The 16917-nt window shown below is 36.5% G+C and overlaps 2 protein-coding genes across 5 annotated transcripts; both read left to right on the top strand.

Moving 5' to 3' along the window:
- Window positions 1-741: 741 nt before the first annotated feature.
- Window positions 742-4511, top strand: LOC104093755 (two-pore potassium channel 1-like). The gene is made up of 3 exons (XM_009599561.4): window positions 742-937; window positions 2693-3612; window positions 3979-4511. Exons 2-3 carry the CDS (start codon window positions 2714-2716, stop codon window positions 4127-4129), a joined length of 1050 nt encoding a protein of 349 aa, XP_009597856.1. The 5' UTR covers window positions 742-937; window positions 2693-2713; the 3' UTR covers window positions 4130-4511.
- Window positions 4512-6012: 1501 nt separating this feature from the next.
- Window positions 6013-16140, top strand: LOC104093756 (DEK domain-containing chromatin-associated protein 4-like). 4 transcript variants are annotated; one of them, XM_009599563.4, is made up of 13 exons: window positions 6013-6248; window positions 7172-7809; window positions 7933-7966; window positions 10456-10535; window positions 11672-11731; window positions 12005-12115; window positions 12404-12484; window positions 12574-12657; window positions 13507-13960; window positions 14111-14223; window positions 14589-14619; window positions 14813-15003; window positions 15959-16140. In XM_009599563.4, the coding sequence occupies exons 2-12, from the start codon at window positions 7234-7236 to the stop codon at window positions 14977-14979; spliced, it is 1791 nt and encodes a 596-aa protein (XP_009597858.1). In that variant the 5' UTR covers window positions 6013-6248; window positions 7172-7233; the 3' UTR covers window positions 14980-15003; window positions 15959-16140. The 4 variants fall into 4 exon arrangements, with proteins under 4 accessions (XP_009597858.1, XP_070038120.1, XP_009597857.1 ...); XM_070182019.1 differs by having other exon boundaries at window positions 12577-12657; XM_009599562.4 differs by lacking the exon at window positions 15959-16140 and having other exon boundaries at window positions 14813-15433.
- Window positions 16141-16917: the final 777 nt, after the last annotated feature.

A 16917-nucleotide genomic window follows, 5' to 3' on the forward strand; every position in this document is an offset into this window, starting at 1 on the left:
ACTTGTCAATTTAAAACATAAAAAGACCTAACTAGAGGTGTTCATAAAAATTCGAAAAATTGAACCAAACCGAAAATCGAACCAGACCGACCAAAATAACCGATACTTTTTAGGTTTGGTTTGGTTTTGGTTTTGAATTTTAAAAATCGATCAAATTTGGTTTGGTTTTGGTTTTAATAAAAAAATAACCGGAAAAAACTGAACCAAACCGACTCTAGAAGTAGGTATTTAAATTTATTATTACACCTATATATATGTATATTTTTATATAAAATTTCTAAAATTTTATGGTACATATTAGTCATTCATATTTTTAGTCTAGTTATTTGCTATTATAATAATCTAATTCTTTGCTTTTACATTCTAGTTTGATTAGTATTTTTCTTTTGCTAAGTACAAAAATTTATTGAGTAATAATCGATTTTTAATTGAGTAATTAAATCATTTATCACTATTTGATTCAATTATCATCGTATATTTTGGTAAATGATAGATTTCTCAAAGATCAATTGGTTTGATAGTGTTACATTGAAAATGTAGTCGCTTAAATATGTGTTTGTTAGTGTATGTCTCGTACCCAAAAATGGATAAAAATCCACAAAAATTAAATCGATAAAAAATCGACTTAACTCATTTGGTTTGGTTCCAATATTTGAAGAAGAAAATTACTTGTTTGATTTATTTTTAGGGAAAAGCTGGCCGAGAAATTAAATAAAGTTTATTTTCAATCACTGGAATAACGATAATCCAAAAAAGATATTCTCATTCTTGTCAACGGAGCTGAAAATAACAGCAAGATGACTTTGTAAAGTTGCGATTACGCATCACAAATTGAAGAATTAATGCAGCCGCAGTTAATAACAACACTTTTTTTGCAGCTTAATTTCTAATCAAAGCAGAATTTCAAGCAGAAGCATATTCCATTGGAGTAGAACAAGTAAGTTGCTCTGTTTTTGTATTTTTAGGTAATTCAAGCTAATTAGTTTTTGAGTTGTGAAAGAGGGTGGATCTACATTATGAGGAATGCTTTTGGATTTGCAAAACATTTAAAAATGTATAGTACTATATAATAATTCAACCACTCTAAATCCATTGACTTTTGAATCTACATATTGGGTTTACCTCTGCTTATAAATTTTGATGCCAAGGGATATGTGGACGAGGAATGTTGCAAATTTGCAATGCAATTCTCAAGTTTTATATATAGCTGGCGTTTTGTTCAAAAAGTTTAGTAAGACTTTTTTCCCAAATTAAAAAAAAAATCATTTTGCAAAAACAGTTTTCCAACTGAAAGCCAAGAAAGACAGGATTTTAGTATTGAAAATCTTTCTTTCTTGGCATAAAATGAGATTTATTGCTTGTGGAGTCGGATCCGGGATTTAAACTTGATGGGTTAAGACTTTAGAATTCTTAGTTATGAACTTATGTAATTTTGAAATTAGTCCTTTTCACATAAATATCCATGTTTAGTGTCAAAAATACTGTGTTCGGTTGAACTTGTACCTAGTGGTTGTTAGTGAACCTTAGCTTCATTAATAGCTAGTATAAACCCAAGCCACCGTCCTCATTTGTTTGTGAATCTGACACACAACGAATTTTAGCTGGAGGAGTGCTTAACACCTTCAATTTGCCACACATCTTTCTCCAGAGGTTTTGACTTTTAATCCTGTGGGATGCAAAAGAAACTATATTAAATAGAAAAGCTCTTATAGTATAAGACAGATCATATTGCTCTCGGGCCTTTGGTCTAGTGGTAAGAGTGCAATGTGTGATGTGTGTATTAGGCGCACTCATAGGTTCGAACCCCGCCGCAGACAAAAGCCTGGTATTTATCTCGAGACGGGTAGAGGAGTGGGCCCATTATCTACTGAGTTTCGAACTGTGCGCCGGATCGCCCTCGGGGATTTCTCGTTTATCCAAAAAAAACGTATAAGACAGCTGATATCTTTCAGCTGTTAAGTTTACACCGTTCCTTTTTCCATTTAAATCTGAAACAATTTGGAGTTAACTTAGTAGTTTGAGACTTCCAAAATATTTGAAAGATAAGTTCCCTTTGAACTCGGCCTTTTCAGCATAGTCACCAAACATATTAGAAAATTCATCTATCTCTAGCAAGAAGAAGCATGCATGTGACCGCATCGCTAGCAGTTACCTCTTCAGATTGCGATCAATATTAGCATTGAGTGGATCAGACTATACCTCCATATCCTAGAATTAGAACATAAGCAGATATGCAATCTGCAACCAGGCGAGTTTGTAAAGTAATGCATAGGAAGACCCAACTGATAATTATGCTGGAAATTCTTAAAAAAAGATGGTAACCTAGTATGTGACATTGTCATAGGCCTTAATAATGCCAACACAAGTTGCATTACAGTTTTGTGGTATTATGTACTGAAAACCAATATTTTTGAGAATGTAGTATGCTTATGAGTTCGTTATAAGTTGCAGCTCTCCAGTCTTCGACTCCTTTCACACTTTAAATGCTAAGTTGTGTTTCTGAAAAGCAAGGTGCAATTGTGTATGAATAGTGTGAGAAGATTGACTTAATATTATTTTACAATCTTGCTAGTTTTCCTTTTTGGGCTTAAAAGTGGAGCTTCTCTACTGAAAAATCACAATTCATTAGCGTAATGGTTGGGATTTTTGAACTAAAAGCATCCTTATCCTTGATTTCTTTCGGCGTTTGTAGAGGTACTTGATTCTGCTTGAAATGGCAGACAGCAACATAAAGCAGCCTTTATTACATCTGCCGCCTCAAACCTGTCAAAATGTTGACCCAATGAGAAGAAGATTACGCCGATTTAAAAGTGCTCCTATGGCTGAATTTTTTCCTGGAGAGATAAATGACACAAAGGACAACCAATCACTCCCACGTTCTGATTCAATTTTGGATAAACTCCATCCGAGTTTCAGAAAAGTCATGTTTTACTTGGTTATATACTTGGCTATTGGTACCATGTGCTTTTACTTTGTTCAGAACCAGATCGAGGGAAAGAAAGTAAACGGAGTTCTTGATTCTGTTTACTTCTGTGTTGTGACAATGACCACTGTTGGATATGGGGACCTTGTGCCGGATAGTACAACTTCTAAACTGCTTGCTTCCGTCTTTGTTTTCTCCGGGATGGCCCTTGTCGGACTGGTTTTAAGTGAAGGAGCAGATTACCTAGTGGAGAAGCAGGAAACACTATTAATCAAAGCAATGCATGTGCGTCGTAAAGTTAGTCCAAGTGAAATTCTAAAAGAAATTGAAACAAACAAATTAAGGTACAAGTGCCTTGTCACAACGGTCTCTCTCGTGGTGCTAATGGTTGTTGGAACGGTGTTCCTTGCCAAGGTAGAAAAGTTAAGTACCATTGATGCCTTTTATTGTGTCTGTTCTACCATCACAACCTTAGGATATGGAGACAAAAGCTTCTCAACAAGAGCGGGGCGCATTTTTGCTGTGTTTTGGATTTTGACTAGCACCATTTGTTTGGGTCAGTTCTTCCTTTATATTGCTGAGGTGAACACAGAAAAGAGACGGAAGGAGCTGGTGAAGTTGGTTCTTACAAGAAGGATGACAAATGTAGACTTGGAAGAAGCTGATCTTGATAATGATGGGCTTGTAGGGTAAGTTATATAAATCTTAAAAACCTATTACCAATGATTAGCCTGTTGAATCTGTCAAATGAGAACTACTCCCTCCGTCCCAATTTACGTGGAACCATTTGACTAGACACGAAGTTTAAGAAATAAATGAAGATTTTTGAAACTTGTGGTTTAAAACAAGCCTTATATATTTGTATGGTTTAAATCATGTCATTAAGGATAAAAGGAAAATTTTAAAGTTAAATTGTTTCTAAATATAGAAAGGTGACATTCCTTTTGGGACAGTCTAAAAAGGAGAAAGGGAGTACTTTTATATTCTACTCAACCAGTGTGTTTCAACTCCAAGATCAAGTTATTCTAATTTTTCTTCACTTTTCATATGCGAAGGGCTGCTGAATTTGTGGTTTATAAACTTAAGGAGATGGGGAAGATCAACCAAGACGATGTTTCACTTTTATTGGACGAGTTTGAGAATCTTGATGTCGACCAATCTGGAACTTTGTCTACTGCAGATTTGACACTTGCTCAATCATCTTGAATGGGAAGGCGACTGCAGTACTACTTAAAATTCCATATCGAGCTAGTGTGTCACCCTATTTCCATGAACTTCGGCAGAGTCTTGAGTCTGGTACTCATTTCATCATATCGTGAGTGTTTTTCGACAGGTAACCGAGTGATATTCAGTTTATCCACTTCATAGAATGCACCCTGTATATGCAGTGTAAATTAAGGTAAAAACAACAGTTATTGTGGCTTTGCTGGTGGGCTAGTCGACTCGGTTATTGTAGTCTTGAATCTGAATTTTCTCCTGAAAGTTTGTTTACAGAAACTGTGAAGCGCCTTTTTCTGGTGGAACTTGAAAGACAACAAGCCATTATTTGATTTTGATTATACAGTGAAATAGATTTACCAATTTGAGATATGAACATTCTTTCATAGGCAGAAAAGAATGTATGATTTATGAACTACATTGTGGTCTAGCCCAGTTGCTTTCTTTGTCGTTGCTTCCTCAAAATCCTATAATGATTGATAATATAATGGTGGTGATAGCATCCAAAAAAGCTGATGATCTGAATGTTGATTCAAAATTATTCACTACAGGAAATAAGTTTTAAAGTATTCAGTGATGATTTTTCTGGCAGCCAAAAGTAATGTCATATATTCCTTTGGTATTATAGTTCTATCATTAGCTTTTCTGGCGAATAAGCTCACCACAAAAGTAAACATTGTGCACAAATAAATTTTAGCTTGGCTGGCGACATATTAATATAACTTTTGGTGGCGACTAAAAGGGTCGACTAAAACCTTTAGTCACCACAAAATATAAATATTGCGCCACAAAGATGACTTTAGTTGGTTGCCTCTCTCAACGCTGACATATCGCATAACTCTTGGTGACGACTAAATTAGTCATCATAGTCGCCACAAAAGATCGCTACAGAAACTAAAATCGCCACAAAAAGTAAATAATGCGTCACAAAAACGATTTTAGCTAGGCCTCCACTTGAAAAGGCGACATATATAGCATAACTTGTGGTGCTACTATATGGGTCGTCATTGAAAACCTTTTATACGTTACTTTTGGCGGCGACTAAGGTGTCGCCAGGCATATTTAGTACTGAAAATTTTATTTTATGTAATGCTTTAACAGTAACAAATATGAAAGTGAGTTGTTGAATCCAAATATATTATCTTTCTTATACAAACTTTGTCTAAAAATTTCACCAAGGCATGGATATGTGAATGTGCGTCCGCCCTTGTTGTTTTGTTCTTGTTAATTTATTATTAGCTTTTGTGGCGACTAAGCTCGTCAAAGAAATACAAATGGTCCGTACAGTAAATGTTAAGTAGGTCGCTACTACAAACAACAACATATAATACTACTTTTGGTGGCGACTGACGACTATAGAGGTCGCTACAGATATTGTGACATAAAACTTTATTTTCTGTAGTATTGTAATAGTAATAAACAAGAAAGTGAGTTGTTAAAGCCAGATAGATTATCATTTACTTTTTTCATCGAAAATATTGGTTAATTCAAACTTTTTTTTTATCTTTTTTATTCTACATAAAATTTTGTGCATTATTATTATTAGGTTTTATGGCGACTAAACCATAAAAAGTAAACAAATGCATCACAAAATAGAAAAGAAAGCTTCGGATGCTTATCAACTAGATTTTTTTAAAAAATTTCTTCGACCACCCAGATCAAAAAGAAATTTTCAAGTCCAAAATTCAAAATATTTAAGGCGTCAGAATTAATTAGTAAATAATAAGTCAAAGAAAATAATTTTAGTTATCAGTAAAACTAGGAGACCATTTTAATTAGAGTATAACTGGGATTCGACTTGCCTTAAGTATAATTTAAAAAAAAATTAATACTCAACATATAAAATGGTACAATTAGTGTGATTATCTTTGAAATTATATGGTTTACATGTCGAAACTAAATAAAAGCAATCTCCACCGCCAACTGGGCGGCAAAGCGATCACAACCGTCGGTCTCGGTCCTATTTCCAGAATCGTGCGCATATTAATCCGACAATGACAATTAACACTATTTAAAATCCGGAACTGAAGTCCGCTGCATGAAGTAAAACGGCAAAGGTTCTCACTGACGAGAGTAGGAACTCAGAAACTTTAGCTCTCAACTCCTTGTAAGTACTTAATTTCTTACTAATTACATGCAAATTTAGCTTAATATTTACATTCTTAATGTCCGTGAATTGGATTATTGTTGAAAGCTTGGATTTTTAGCAGCTTAGGTTTTTCTTTTTCGAATTTTCAGGTAAAAGTTAAAATTATGAATTTCTTTTGTCAATTGTCTTTTTGGGGTTAACTCCTTTGTATATAGCTGGTTTAGGTTGATGGAGTGTAAAATAGCGAATAATAAAAGGGTAGCCCGGTGCACTAAGCCCCGCTATGCGCGGGTCTGGGAATGGCCGGACCATATTGGTCTATGGTACGCAGCTTTACCCTACATTTCTGTAAGAGGCTATTTTCACGGCTCGAACCCGTGACCTCCTGGTCAGATGGTAGCAACTTTATCAGTTACGCCAAGGCTCGCCTTCAAAATAGTGAATAATGTAGAGGATTAATCTAGCTGACCTTAACTTGCGTGTGTGTGTGTGTGTGTGTTTGTGAGGTAACTGATAACATGCAAATTCATCTTGAAATTTAAGCTGAATTTAAAATTTTCAGTTTTTTTGCAGTTTAATATTTTTTTCTAAAAACAAATTCAGGTAAAATTAAAATTATGAATTTTTTGTCAATTGACTTTTTGGGGTTGACTCTTCGAACATAGCCGGTCCAGGTCGAGGCCAGTGTAAAATAGTAAATTACATAGACAATTCATCTGGCTGACCTTAACTTATTTTTGTGTGTGTGTGTGGGTGTGTGTGTGAAGAGTTTGAGGTATATGATAACATGTTGGATGCATCATTTGCATGTAATTTTGGAGAAAATATTGCTTCTTTTTCTCTTTAAGCTTCATTGATTCTTTGCAATTGCCACAAAACTTTGCGTATTTTAGTAGCCAGTTCCCTGAGTTCTTCAAACTTACGATTTGATACATATGCAGGTTATCTTCTGCTACATGATCAAGGGCTTTTTTTGGGGTCTATTAGGAGTAGAAATTTAGTTATGGGAGAGGGCAAAACTGTCTCTGAATTGGCTGAGGCATCTTCCAAAGAAAACGTGGCAGCGGAAGACAAGAGTGAAGCCTTTACAGAGAAGAAGAATGCTGAAAAGGATGAATTGAAAGAAGTAGAAGAAGAGAAAAAAGAGGGTGATAAAAAGGACATTGAGAACATGGATATAGACAAAGAAGAGGTGAAAGAAAGCAAGGAATATGAAGAAGAAGAGAAAGCTGACAAGGAAAGCAAAGGAGCGGAAGAGAAGCCAGAAACCAAGATTGAGCTAATGGAAGAAGAAACAGGTGAAAAACCAGATAAAGATGTGGCCGACGTACAGAAAGAGGAAAAAGAAAACGTTGAAGAGCATGAAGTTGAGAAAGGATCAAAGGAGAGTGATGAGTCTGAGAGTGGTGCTCAGAAGAAAGACAGGAAGAGGAAAAGGCAAGTGGAGGACAAGAAGGAGCAAGAGCCTAAAACACCTCCAGCTTCAACAATTGAACGCCCTGTACGCCAACGCAAATCTGTTGAAAGGCTGGTTGCATCTATTGAAGGAGAAGCCACCAAGGATATCCATATTGAAAAGGTTCCATGATAGCAGTACTAACTTTGTTGTTTTAATCCCCCTTCTATGATTCCAGATTTTGGGCCTGGACAGCAAGTAGTTTATTGTTAGTGGAATTAAATTAATGATCCATCTGATTTGCAGGGTCGTGGAACTGCACTGAAAGATATCCCAAATGGTATATTACTTACTCGTTCACTGATTATAACATGTGCACAAAAATCTGCTTACATATCCCAAAGGAGATAGATTTAAGATGCCAGTTAGAGAAGTGATTTCTGCTTTGCCTTTTCATATGTACACAGAACAATGTTACTACCTAGTTGTTTGTTCATAATTTAGTGTGCAAGTGTTAAAGTTCATTCGGGTGCCTGTTTACAAATGCTTTGCTCAAAAGGATGGAAGTGTGATCTATTTTGTGCTGGGTGCAAAAGGAAATTATATAGAATAGCATTTCCAAATTTGTTCTTCCTGCAAGAATTTTGTGGAGCTATCTGAGGGATCTTGTTATGGGAAATTTTAAACTGCAAAGGTGGATCTAAGACCGAAATCTAGGACCGCCAACCACCCTGGTTGGTTTGTGCCAAAAGTAGAGCTTTACATAATAGTTATGTTATTAGTTATTACTCCCCATACAATCTGTCTTCCGCTAAAGAGACTTCTAGGCCTTGAGGGTATTGTCTAGGCAGGAAAGATTCTTGCTGAGTTGGGGCAGATGTTGCTATGCCAATAGAATATGCTTTTAACACCTTTTACATAACTAGGCCATTAGTGATCTGAACTTTGGGTTTCTGTTAACTAACAGAATCAAGCTGCTAGTTTATTTCGCATGGAAGGACAACCAATAGACAATGATGCAAATGGGAAGGAGAACTACAACTGAGAGAAGAATAATTACTATAGACAGAATCTTCGGTTGAAGCGAGTCATAGAGCAATCAAGTAACTGAGTTTAAATCCAAGTCTTGACCGCTGAAAATTCTCCCCCTGACGGAGGTGGAACAAGCAACCAAGGAACCAAACAAGTGTCTTTTATTGGGGTTGAAATGATACGGTTTTATTCATATGACACTGAGACTGCTGGAGATATGTACATTGTGGCAAAAGTGAGAAAGCAAAAGTACACCCCTGTCAAAAACTGCAAGGATTCTAGGAGCTCTAAAATAGATTCAGCTTCAGTAGCAAGTTCGGTTCTACACCAAAAGTAAAAGAAAAATATACTTTATGCTGCGAATATGATTATATATATCTTCAAAGCATCTCAAGTTCCTCACTTTTCAAACTAGTGATTCTCCTTCATCATGTTAAGTAAAAAAAAAAAAGATGGAGATGATTGGCACTGGGACTGGCATGATTTACTATCTTTCGCCTCATCTTTTAGCTTCAGCATGATTAATGAGGCTGTATCAGATTTATTGATGCTTCCTTGATTAGACTTTTGCTGGGTAACTTGATTAGGGTTTATTCGTATTTTTCTTATGATTTTTTTCCCTCTAGTGGTGAGTCTCTTTCTGTCTCCCTCATGGCTTCCAGTCATAGGTATGCTTACTGAATTGTCTACAATACTCGCCAGCTATTTCGGGTTTTAGTGGTCCGCTTTTGTTTTTTGGTACCTTGGAAATAATGATGCAATCACAAGTTGGCCCTTAGCATCTAGGAGAGAGAGCAAGCTATATTATGGGATGGCATACTTGCATTATTCCATAAACAGGATAATATACAAAACCATTGGTGGAAATAAATAATCATGCCAAAAAGTCCCACATTGAAGAATCTTTTGATGACAAAATGAAGAGCTCAAAACCTCTGGGCTACTTCCCTATGCCAATTTGTTTTGCCTGAACGTACTTGGTCAGAACAATTGGTATCCAGGAAATTCACTCTTCCTGTTGTTATCATGCGGCACGGTGCACATTTGGATAGTTATGGTTACCCGGGTCTAGCCAGCATGAACCAAACCCGTTTCCAAGTCAGTGGAACTGAAAAACGTGGTGGACTGAATGCACAGTGGAAACTACAAGGAAAATGAAAAGCATATAACCCAGATGAGCTGCCACCCAGTTTCAATCGTTTTCTTGGATGGAGCTTCATCTGGATCACAAAAAATGCATTGTACTAAACAGTGAGGAATACCATCGATATTTGTGCAAATTACTTTTATTTTAATTGTGAACTAAATTCAATTGGTACGAAAAATGTTTACTTGTACTATGGGTTGTGAGTTTGACTCTCTTTACCTTTCTTAGGGTAAAACTTTACTTTCTTAGGGTTGTGTGTCAAAAGAATAGACGAGTACCTATTTTGCTTTTATCTTGTTCTCATTTACGTTGTATGGGGGTCTAATGACTTTTTGTTCTATTACCTTCTTCTTTTCTGCAAGTCTATGTTCTACAGCTATAGGTATTTGATTTAATCTCTGCTTTTTCACCCCCTCACTCGATTTTCTTTTCGTATGCACCACTTTCATTTGCCCCTTCGTGTATGAGAATGTGGTTATTGGAGGGTCCTAATCACCGGCACTTTGCTACTGAAGTTGTTTGGTGTCTCTCTCATCCAATGTTGTTTCCGCTATTCTGTGTTTCTCTCTTCTTTTTTCCCCCCACGATGTGTTGATGCAAATAAATTTATGCAACTATTGTAAAATTCTTTTTTCTTAATGTAACTTCAGTGGCATACAAATTATCCAAAAGGAAGACTGATGAGACTCTCAAATCGCTGCACACAACTCTCTTTGGACGGCGAGGAAAGGTGACATTATTATTTATAGCTTATTTCTTTCCATTGGTTTCCCTTTGTCGTATGGTTTCTGCTTACCCTGTTGTGCTCTGATTGACATGCTAAATCAAATGCCTTACATTCTTACTTCTCCCCTTCCTGACAAAGGTTAGGTGTCTTCAGTATTGCTGTTGAGCTCTTCTATGGGGATATCGACATGTATTTGAGAGAAGAAGGAAGCTATGATTTTCCTTATGTGTGTTCTGTGTCCATTTATGGTCAAATTATGTAAACCTGAGCTTCGTTTTAGACAGTCATACCTTTTCAATTCTCCAATTTTTGTTGGAATTGAACTGCTAGGACTTGTTTGGTTTCAGCATAGAGCTTTGCATTACTAATGTGGCGCGGATACTTGGAATAATTTCTCAACAAAATCTCTGCCTATGTTTTGTTTCCGGCATTGAACTCTGCATAAATAATACTTACCTAAATAGCTTATGTGGGAATCTATGTATCACTTATGCCGGTTCAAATGCAAAAGAAAAGTACTTGTATTAGCAATAACTGGCCATGAGAATGACCAGAGTATCATGAATGTAGGGCTCTTTGTTCTAGCAAATCAAAATATATATTTTTTAATTTTAGTAAAAATAAAATCTCGGCAATATTCTCTATGAAAAATTCTAATTAATTTTTAAGAAAAAAGTTTTTAGAATTAAACATGTGGGTTTGTATAGGTGAGACCAATTAGTTGAGATTAAGTTCTGTCATGTTAGTATGTTTACTTTAGGACTTGAGGTCCAATGTTTTCCAAAAGTCTTTTAGTCTTGTCTGAGATTTCTATGCCGGTAGAAAATGTAGAAAACTTCTAGTGTGTTCCATTTTTTTTTAATATTTATTTTATATAATCTTGGATTGGATTATGATAGAGCTTAAATGGAGCAACATGAACTGTTAGGATATCCCAACTTGCTTGGGATTGAGGCACAGTAGTATAAGCATTTTGGCTGCATCTTGTCTGCTTTATGAATTTTGTAAGTTGCTTGCTCCCGACTCATGGATCTAAGAAATGTCTTCAGGAACTTTTGAGGACAATATGCTAATTGCTCCTGATTTCTTCTTCAATCTCTTTCTGTTGATACTGTGATTATAGTTCTTGTCCTTTGCAGGCAGCTCAGTTCAAGAGTAATATTTTACGGTTTTCTGGCTTTGTCTGGCATGAAAATGAGGTAATTAATGAGTCTCCTGTTATAGAAAGTTCTTAAGAGAGATAACTATCCTTTTTTTCCCCTTCTTCCTTTTTTTTTTTGGGGTGCCAGTGGTGGTTATGGCAGGCTGGGATAGGCAATATATGAATGTAAAGTTTCTCATTGCTTGCATACGGGACTGCCAATATCTTGTTCATTATTTCGTTCTTGGGATCTTAATTTGATTTGAGTAATCTTCGTTCTAATGATTCGAAAAAATGCTTGAGCTCAGTGTCTTATACTACATTATTGCAGGAAAAACAAAAGATGAAAGTAAAAGAAAAGCTTGAGAAATGTGTGAAAGAAAAGCTGTTGGAATTGTGTGATGTACTTGATATACCTGTTGCTAAGGCTACATCAAAAAAGGTGTGTTCATGTATTACCACTGCACGCTAGGCTTTCTATGTCGTTAGTTATTTCTTCTTACTTTTGTGTCGTCGTATCTTATGAGGGTATACCAATGGAAGGGGTAGATATCTTCTAAAAATTTTGACTTGGAAAATTATTTAGTCAGTATTTTTACTTTTCATGACATGTTGGTTCTAACGTTGTCACCTCGCACCATATTAAGCAGCTCTTAACAGACACTACAGCTAAGTGTTTGTCTGCTATCTTCCTTCAAGATTCTTAGCTAATCTGTGTTTTGTGTGTCAGGAAGACGTAGTATCACAGTTGATGGATTTTCTGGAAGCTCCTCATTCTATGACTTCTGAGCTGCTTGCTGAAAAGGACCAGGTTGGTTGCAAAACCATTTTGATTGCTATGAAGTATTTGTGACTTCTTCCAGTTGTTGCATAGTATGCTTATTCATCTGGTGCACTTAGCAGCCAAGTAAAGGAAAGAAGCGTGAACGAGTAAGGAAAGAAAGTCCTTCATCAGCAACTGGTAGTTCCAAAGGTTCAAGTAAGGTATCGCTCTTACATTTGAGCATGATTTAATTGCAAGCCATCACCTAGTGGATAATTTTTAGCTAAATGGCTGTAACCTGTTTTGGCCTTACTACATCAGTAACACCATCTGCTCGTAGTCTTATCTTTGCCTTCCATTTACTGCATTTAAGTTTCTGCATCAACACCCTTGAGGTTTGAGACGGTAAATCACATCATCTGGCTTACTGGTATTAAAATTGTCAATTATTTCTGTCTTCTTGAAAGTAATTTTGCTGATTGAAGTGGCTTTCCCTCTGAAGCTACTGAGTTCTGGTCTTGGGATGAGCGAGTGTGAAATCATTTTAGCCTCCTGAAAAGAAGACAAAAAGTAATCAAACAAAATGCTAAAATTTTTCCTGCCAGGATACATGCTATACGTGTCTGAATTTATTCTCTTTGGGGTCGTTTGGTTCAATTGCGGGATAATCAAGGATATTCCATGGGCCGGGATATCCGATCGGGATTAGCTATCCCACCTTCTATATGGATAGCTAATACCATCGTTTTGGTATAATTTTTTTACCGGTATTAGGTAAATACCTGTAACCAAACATGGGATAAATACAATCCCAAATTCTATCCCGGGGTTAATATCCTTATCCCGATAACCAAACGTCCCCTTTGTTATTGTGGTAAGTGTTTTTCGTATCGTGGTTTTGTGAACCCTTAAATAATGCATTTTAACTTTTGCAACTGAGATTGTTTCATCCTTCCAAATTTCAAAAAGAAACTAGAGAATCTGGAAGAAAAGGGAGATTCGTGAAACGATATGTTTGTGCTTGTGGAGACTTCTCCTATTATGATCTCTCTGCCTGGTATATTCTGCAGAGTCGCAGGACTGAGAGTGTATCTAAAAAGTCTGAGAAGAAGAAGAAGGTGCACGAATCAAAAGGTGAATCAGAGGAAGAAGATGACCAGGAGGAGGGAAAGATAAAGGCTAATGGTGTTCATGAGAGATCAGATGACGAGACGTCAAATCAAAGTGAGGAGAAAGACGGTAAATCTGAAGATGAGTCTGAGAAGGACAAGAAGAAGAATAACCAAAGTTTAAATAAATCATTGTCAAATAAGGAACCTGGTGGAAAAGTTAAAACCAAGAAAACACCAGTCTCTACACGACCAAGTCCTTCACCCGAAAAAACACCTTCAAAATCATCAAAAAGCTCAAAGCATAATGGTAGCAATGATGCAAATCCCAAAGTGTATTCAAAGAAGAAAATAACTGAAGTGGTTAAGGGAAAGTCATCTACACCAAAGAAGCCTACTTCAAAAAACAATACTGGTGAGAACCATTATTTACTTCCATTTGTGTGTAGAAAATTCTTGTCAAGATGATCAAAGATCTATATATGAGTATTTTCATAAATTTCTCCTTTCTGTATTTATTTATTAAAGTTAAATCCTTTCTTTATTAGCTTTTCTGAATGTGTAGGGAAAAAGGTTCTGAAGGGAAAGGATGGTAACAAAGTAGATAAGTTGAGGCCAAGTGATGATGAACTCAGAACTGCAATTTGTGAAATTCTAAAAGAAGTTGACTTTAACACGGTGAGGAATAAACTTTTCTTAAGTTCTGGTGTTCATAGATCTGCAATTTTATGATCTTTGTTTCTTTCCTTGTTAGCAGATCTCAATTGTTAACTTCCCTGTTTAGATTGTTTTTCCATATGCCTAAGCTTTGGTGGGTAGAGTTACTCGGTACCCATGGTGGGAGGTAGTAGGTACCTGGTCGAATAGTCTAGGTGTGTGCAAGCTGGCCAGACACCACCATTATAAAGAAGCAAAAGAGGAATTGTTTTCTGTTTGGACCTTTTCAGATGGTGCTTTTTGGCCATCACATATTGATCATCATAGTCCCGGAATGGGATTTACTTTTCCATATGGCTGACTTTGTTTCTTTTTTTATGCTGCAGGCCACCTTTACTGACATTCTGAAGATACTCGGTAAGTGTCCTGTTAAGATGGCTTCTCTCTTCTTTGGTTGTACAACTTTTGTAGTCTGATAAAAAATGGAGATCTTGCTGATTTTTGAAAGACAAGTGTAGTCAACTAAGTTAAGAGTTTGAGAAACTTGATCTCACATCCGCTAAGAGGTCATAGTTTCAGAATTCAACTCACGATTGTTTTTCATTTTCAGCCAAGCGGTATGATACAGATCTTACGCCCAGAAAGTCATCTGTAAAGGATATGATCCAGGATGAGCTCACTAGGTTAGCCGATGAGGCTGATGACGAGGACGAGGACGAGGAAGGAGATGCTGAAGAGGGCGAAAAACAGCCTTCTGGCCAAGGTGTAGAGGCCTGAAAATATAGAACATTCCAAGGAAAGGTAGCCTATATTGTCTTATCTCGAGATCCGACCCTTTCTTCCTCAGTTGATGTCTGAATTGTGTTCCATAATGAGTTCGACCAGCTGTAATTTATTGTTAATGTTCCACTTTGTTGTTAAACTCACTCGCTAGGAAGTCATAGAACTAGAAATGCCAGGTTTCAGTGCAGGACTGCAGCTTATTGTGTAACAGACATTTGTAGGAAGCACTGATCTTTTCATGTGCTATAGTAGCTAGTGTTATGATTAACCCCCGTAGACGGACTTTCCATCTGTTGGCTGGTTGGCTTGCATAATCATGGTTTTCGTGTTAGATCTCACTGCCTGAGAACAAATTGCTAAAATGCCATTTATGCTGCTAAGGTTCTAAGTTCTAATTCCACCTGATGTCTATGATATCTATTCTAAGATTTCTTAACAGTTGCCCTTACTAGGTGGTGAATAGTATTGCAGTTAAATAAATGTCTTGTTGCAGTTAAATATCTGGGTTGTAGTATTTCTAATCTAATGGCTAGACTGGCGACTGGCGAGGAGGAGACACAGCAGATTCGTTCTATTAGTCTTGGCACATTTGAACGACCAATAATAAAACCATAACTCTTCTTTATGTTAGTTTCTATTTTGTCTCACCGTGTAATGATCCAATAGTAATCACAAGATTAGTGTTGTAAACTGGGCTCGATGGGAGGAAGCTTAGGCGAAGGAGTAACAAGAGTAACATAATCTGTGAAGAGGAATAACAGAAATTCAAATTAACAGCTAGGATTAGTTTTGAATAAATGAGTTGCAAGGGCTAGGATTTTGCCACGTCAGCTGAGGTTGTTATAACTAACCCTCAACAGAATTTGGAAGGTAAATCCAAAGTCATTCTTCTCTCTTCTCTCACCTTTTCACTCGATATCTACTTCTTCTCTTTCCTTCAATATCTGACTCTTTTATTCTTTCATTTTTGCAGATCTCAGTCGACTATGGAGGTTATTAGTAGTAGTTGTTTAATTTGGTTGTTTGTAATTCGTTTTTATCCATTTATATATAAAACAAAAAATTGTCTCTAAATCTTCTTCTATTTCGCAATTTAGTTGATTAATTTCTCAGATCCTTACCTGGATCATTATATTTGGTATCAGAGCTTCAATCTTACGACTGTGTGGTGGTAATGGTTGAAGGAACTAGGCTGAAAGTTATGGATGATAAGCTCATGAGACACGATGAGGAACTGTGCAACACACAAACTGGTATACAAGGTATCCTAGAGCTAATCCTAGACGAGTTGACAAATTTAGAAAGAGCTCCTCAACGAGCTCAAGAAGATGGACTCTTACCACTCCAAGGTCAGGAGTTGAGACATAACAGACCCCAAGCTATGCAATCCCTTTCCCCTAAATGGGAGCTACCTAATTTTGAGGGTCATGAACCTAAGGTATGGCTTCGTACGTGTGAAAGTGTAACAATCCGACTTGTTGTTTTAAGAATTAACGCCATGTTCAACGACTTAAGGTCCCAAGTAATTTTTTAATGTGTATTATGACTTGCGTGTATGGTCGAGTTTGGTTTTCGGATGATACAAGATTAAATTGAAAGAACAATTCTCATTTTTTGAAGCTTAAATAACAAGAGTTGACCGGAGTTTGACTTTTGAGCAAATGACTTCGGAATGAGATTTTGATGATGTCAATAGTTTCGTATGGTGATTTCGGACTTAGACTTATGTCCGGATTTGGATTTGGAAGTCCGTAGGGCAATTTGATGCATTTTGGCAAAAGTTGAAAAACGAAAGATTTTTAGAAAGTTTGATCGGGAATTGACTTTATTGATATCAGGGTCGAAATTAGATTTCGCAAAATTTGGAACATGTTCATTATGTCATTTATGACTTGTGTGCAAAAATTTGAAGTCAATCGGACTTGATTTGAT

This window comes from Nicotiana tomentosiformis, chromosome 8, assembly GCF_000390325.3.
Source record: "Nicotiana tomentosiformis chromosome 8, ASM39032v3, whole genome shotgun sequence".
Classification (NCBI taxonomy): Eukaryota; Viridiplantae; Streptophyta; class Magnoliopsida; order Solanales; family Solanaceae; genus Nicotiana; species Nicotiana tomentosiformis.

Bases quoted from the DNA above. Each gene is read 5' to 3' on its own strand.
- LOC104093755 (XM_009599561.4), top strand. From the start codon at position 2,714: ATGGCAGACAGCAACATAAAGCAGCCTTTATTACATCTGCCGCCTCAA. The intron at 3,613-3,978 runs GTAAGTTATATA...TCATATGCGAAG, and splicing joins GATAATGATGGGCTTGTAGG to GGCTGCTGAATTTGTGGTTT.
- LOC104093756 (XM_009599563.4), top strand. From the start codon at position 7,234: ATGGGAGAGGGCAAAACTGTCTCTGAATTGGCTGAGGCATCTTCCAAA. The intron at 10,536-11,671 runs GTGACATTATTA...TGTCCTTTGCAG, and splicing joins TCTTTGGACGGCGAGGAAAG to GCAGCTCAGTTCAAGAGTAA. The intron at 12,485-12,573 runs GTTGGTTGCAAA...TGGTGCACTTAG, and splicing joins TGCTTGCTGAAAAGGACCAG to CAGCCAAGTAAAGGAAAGAA.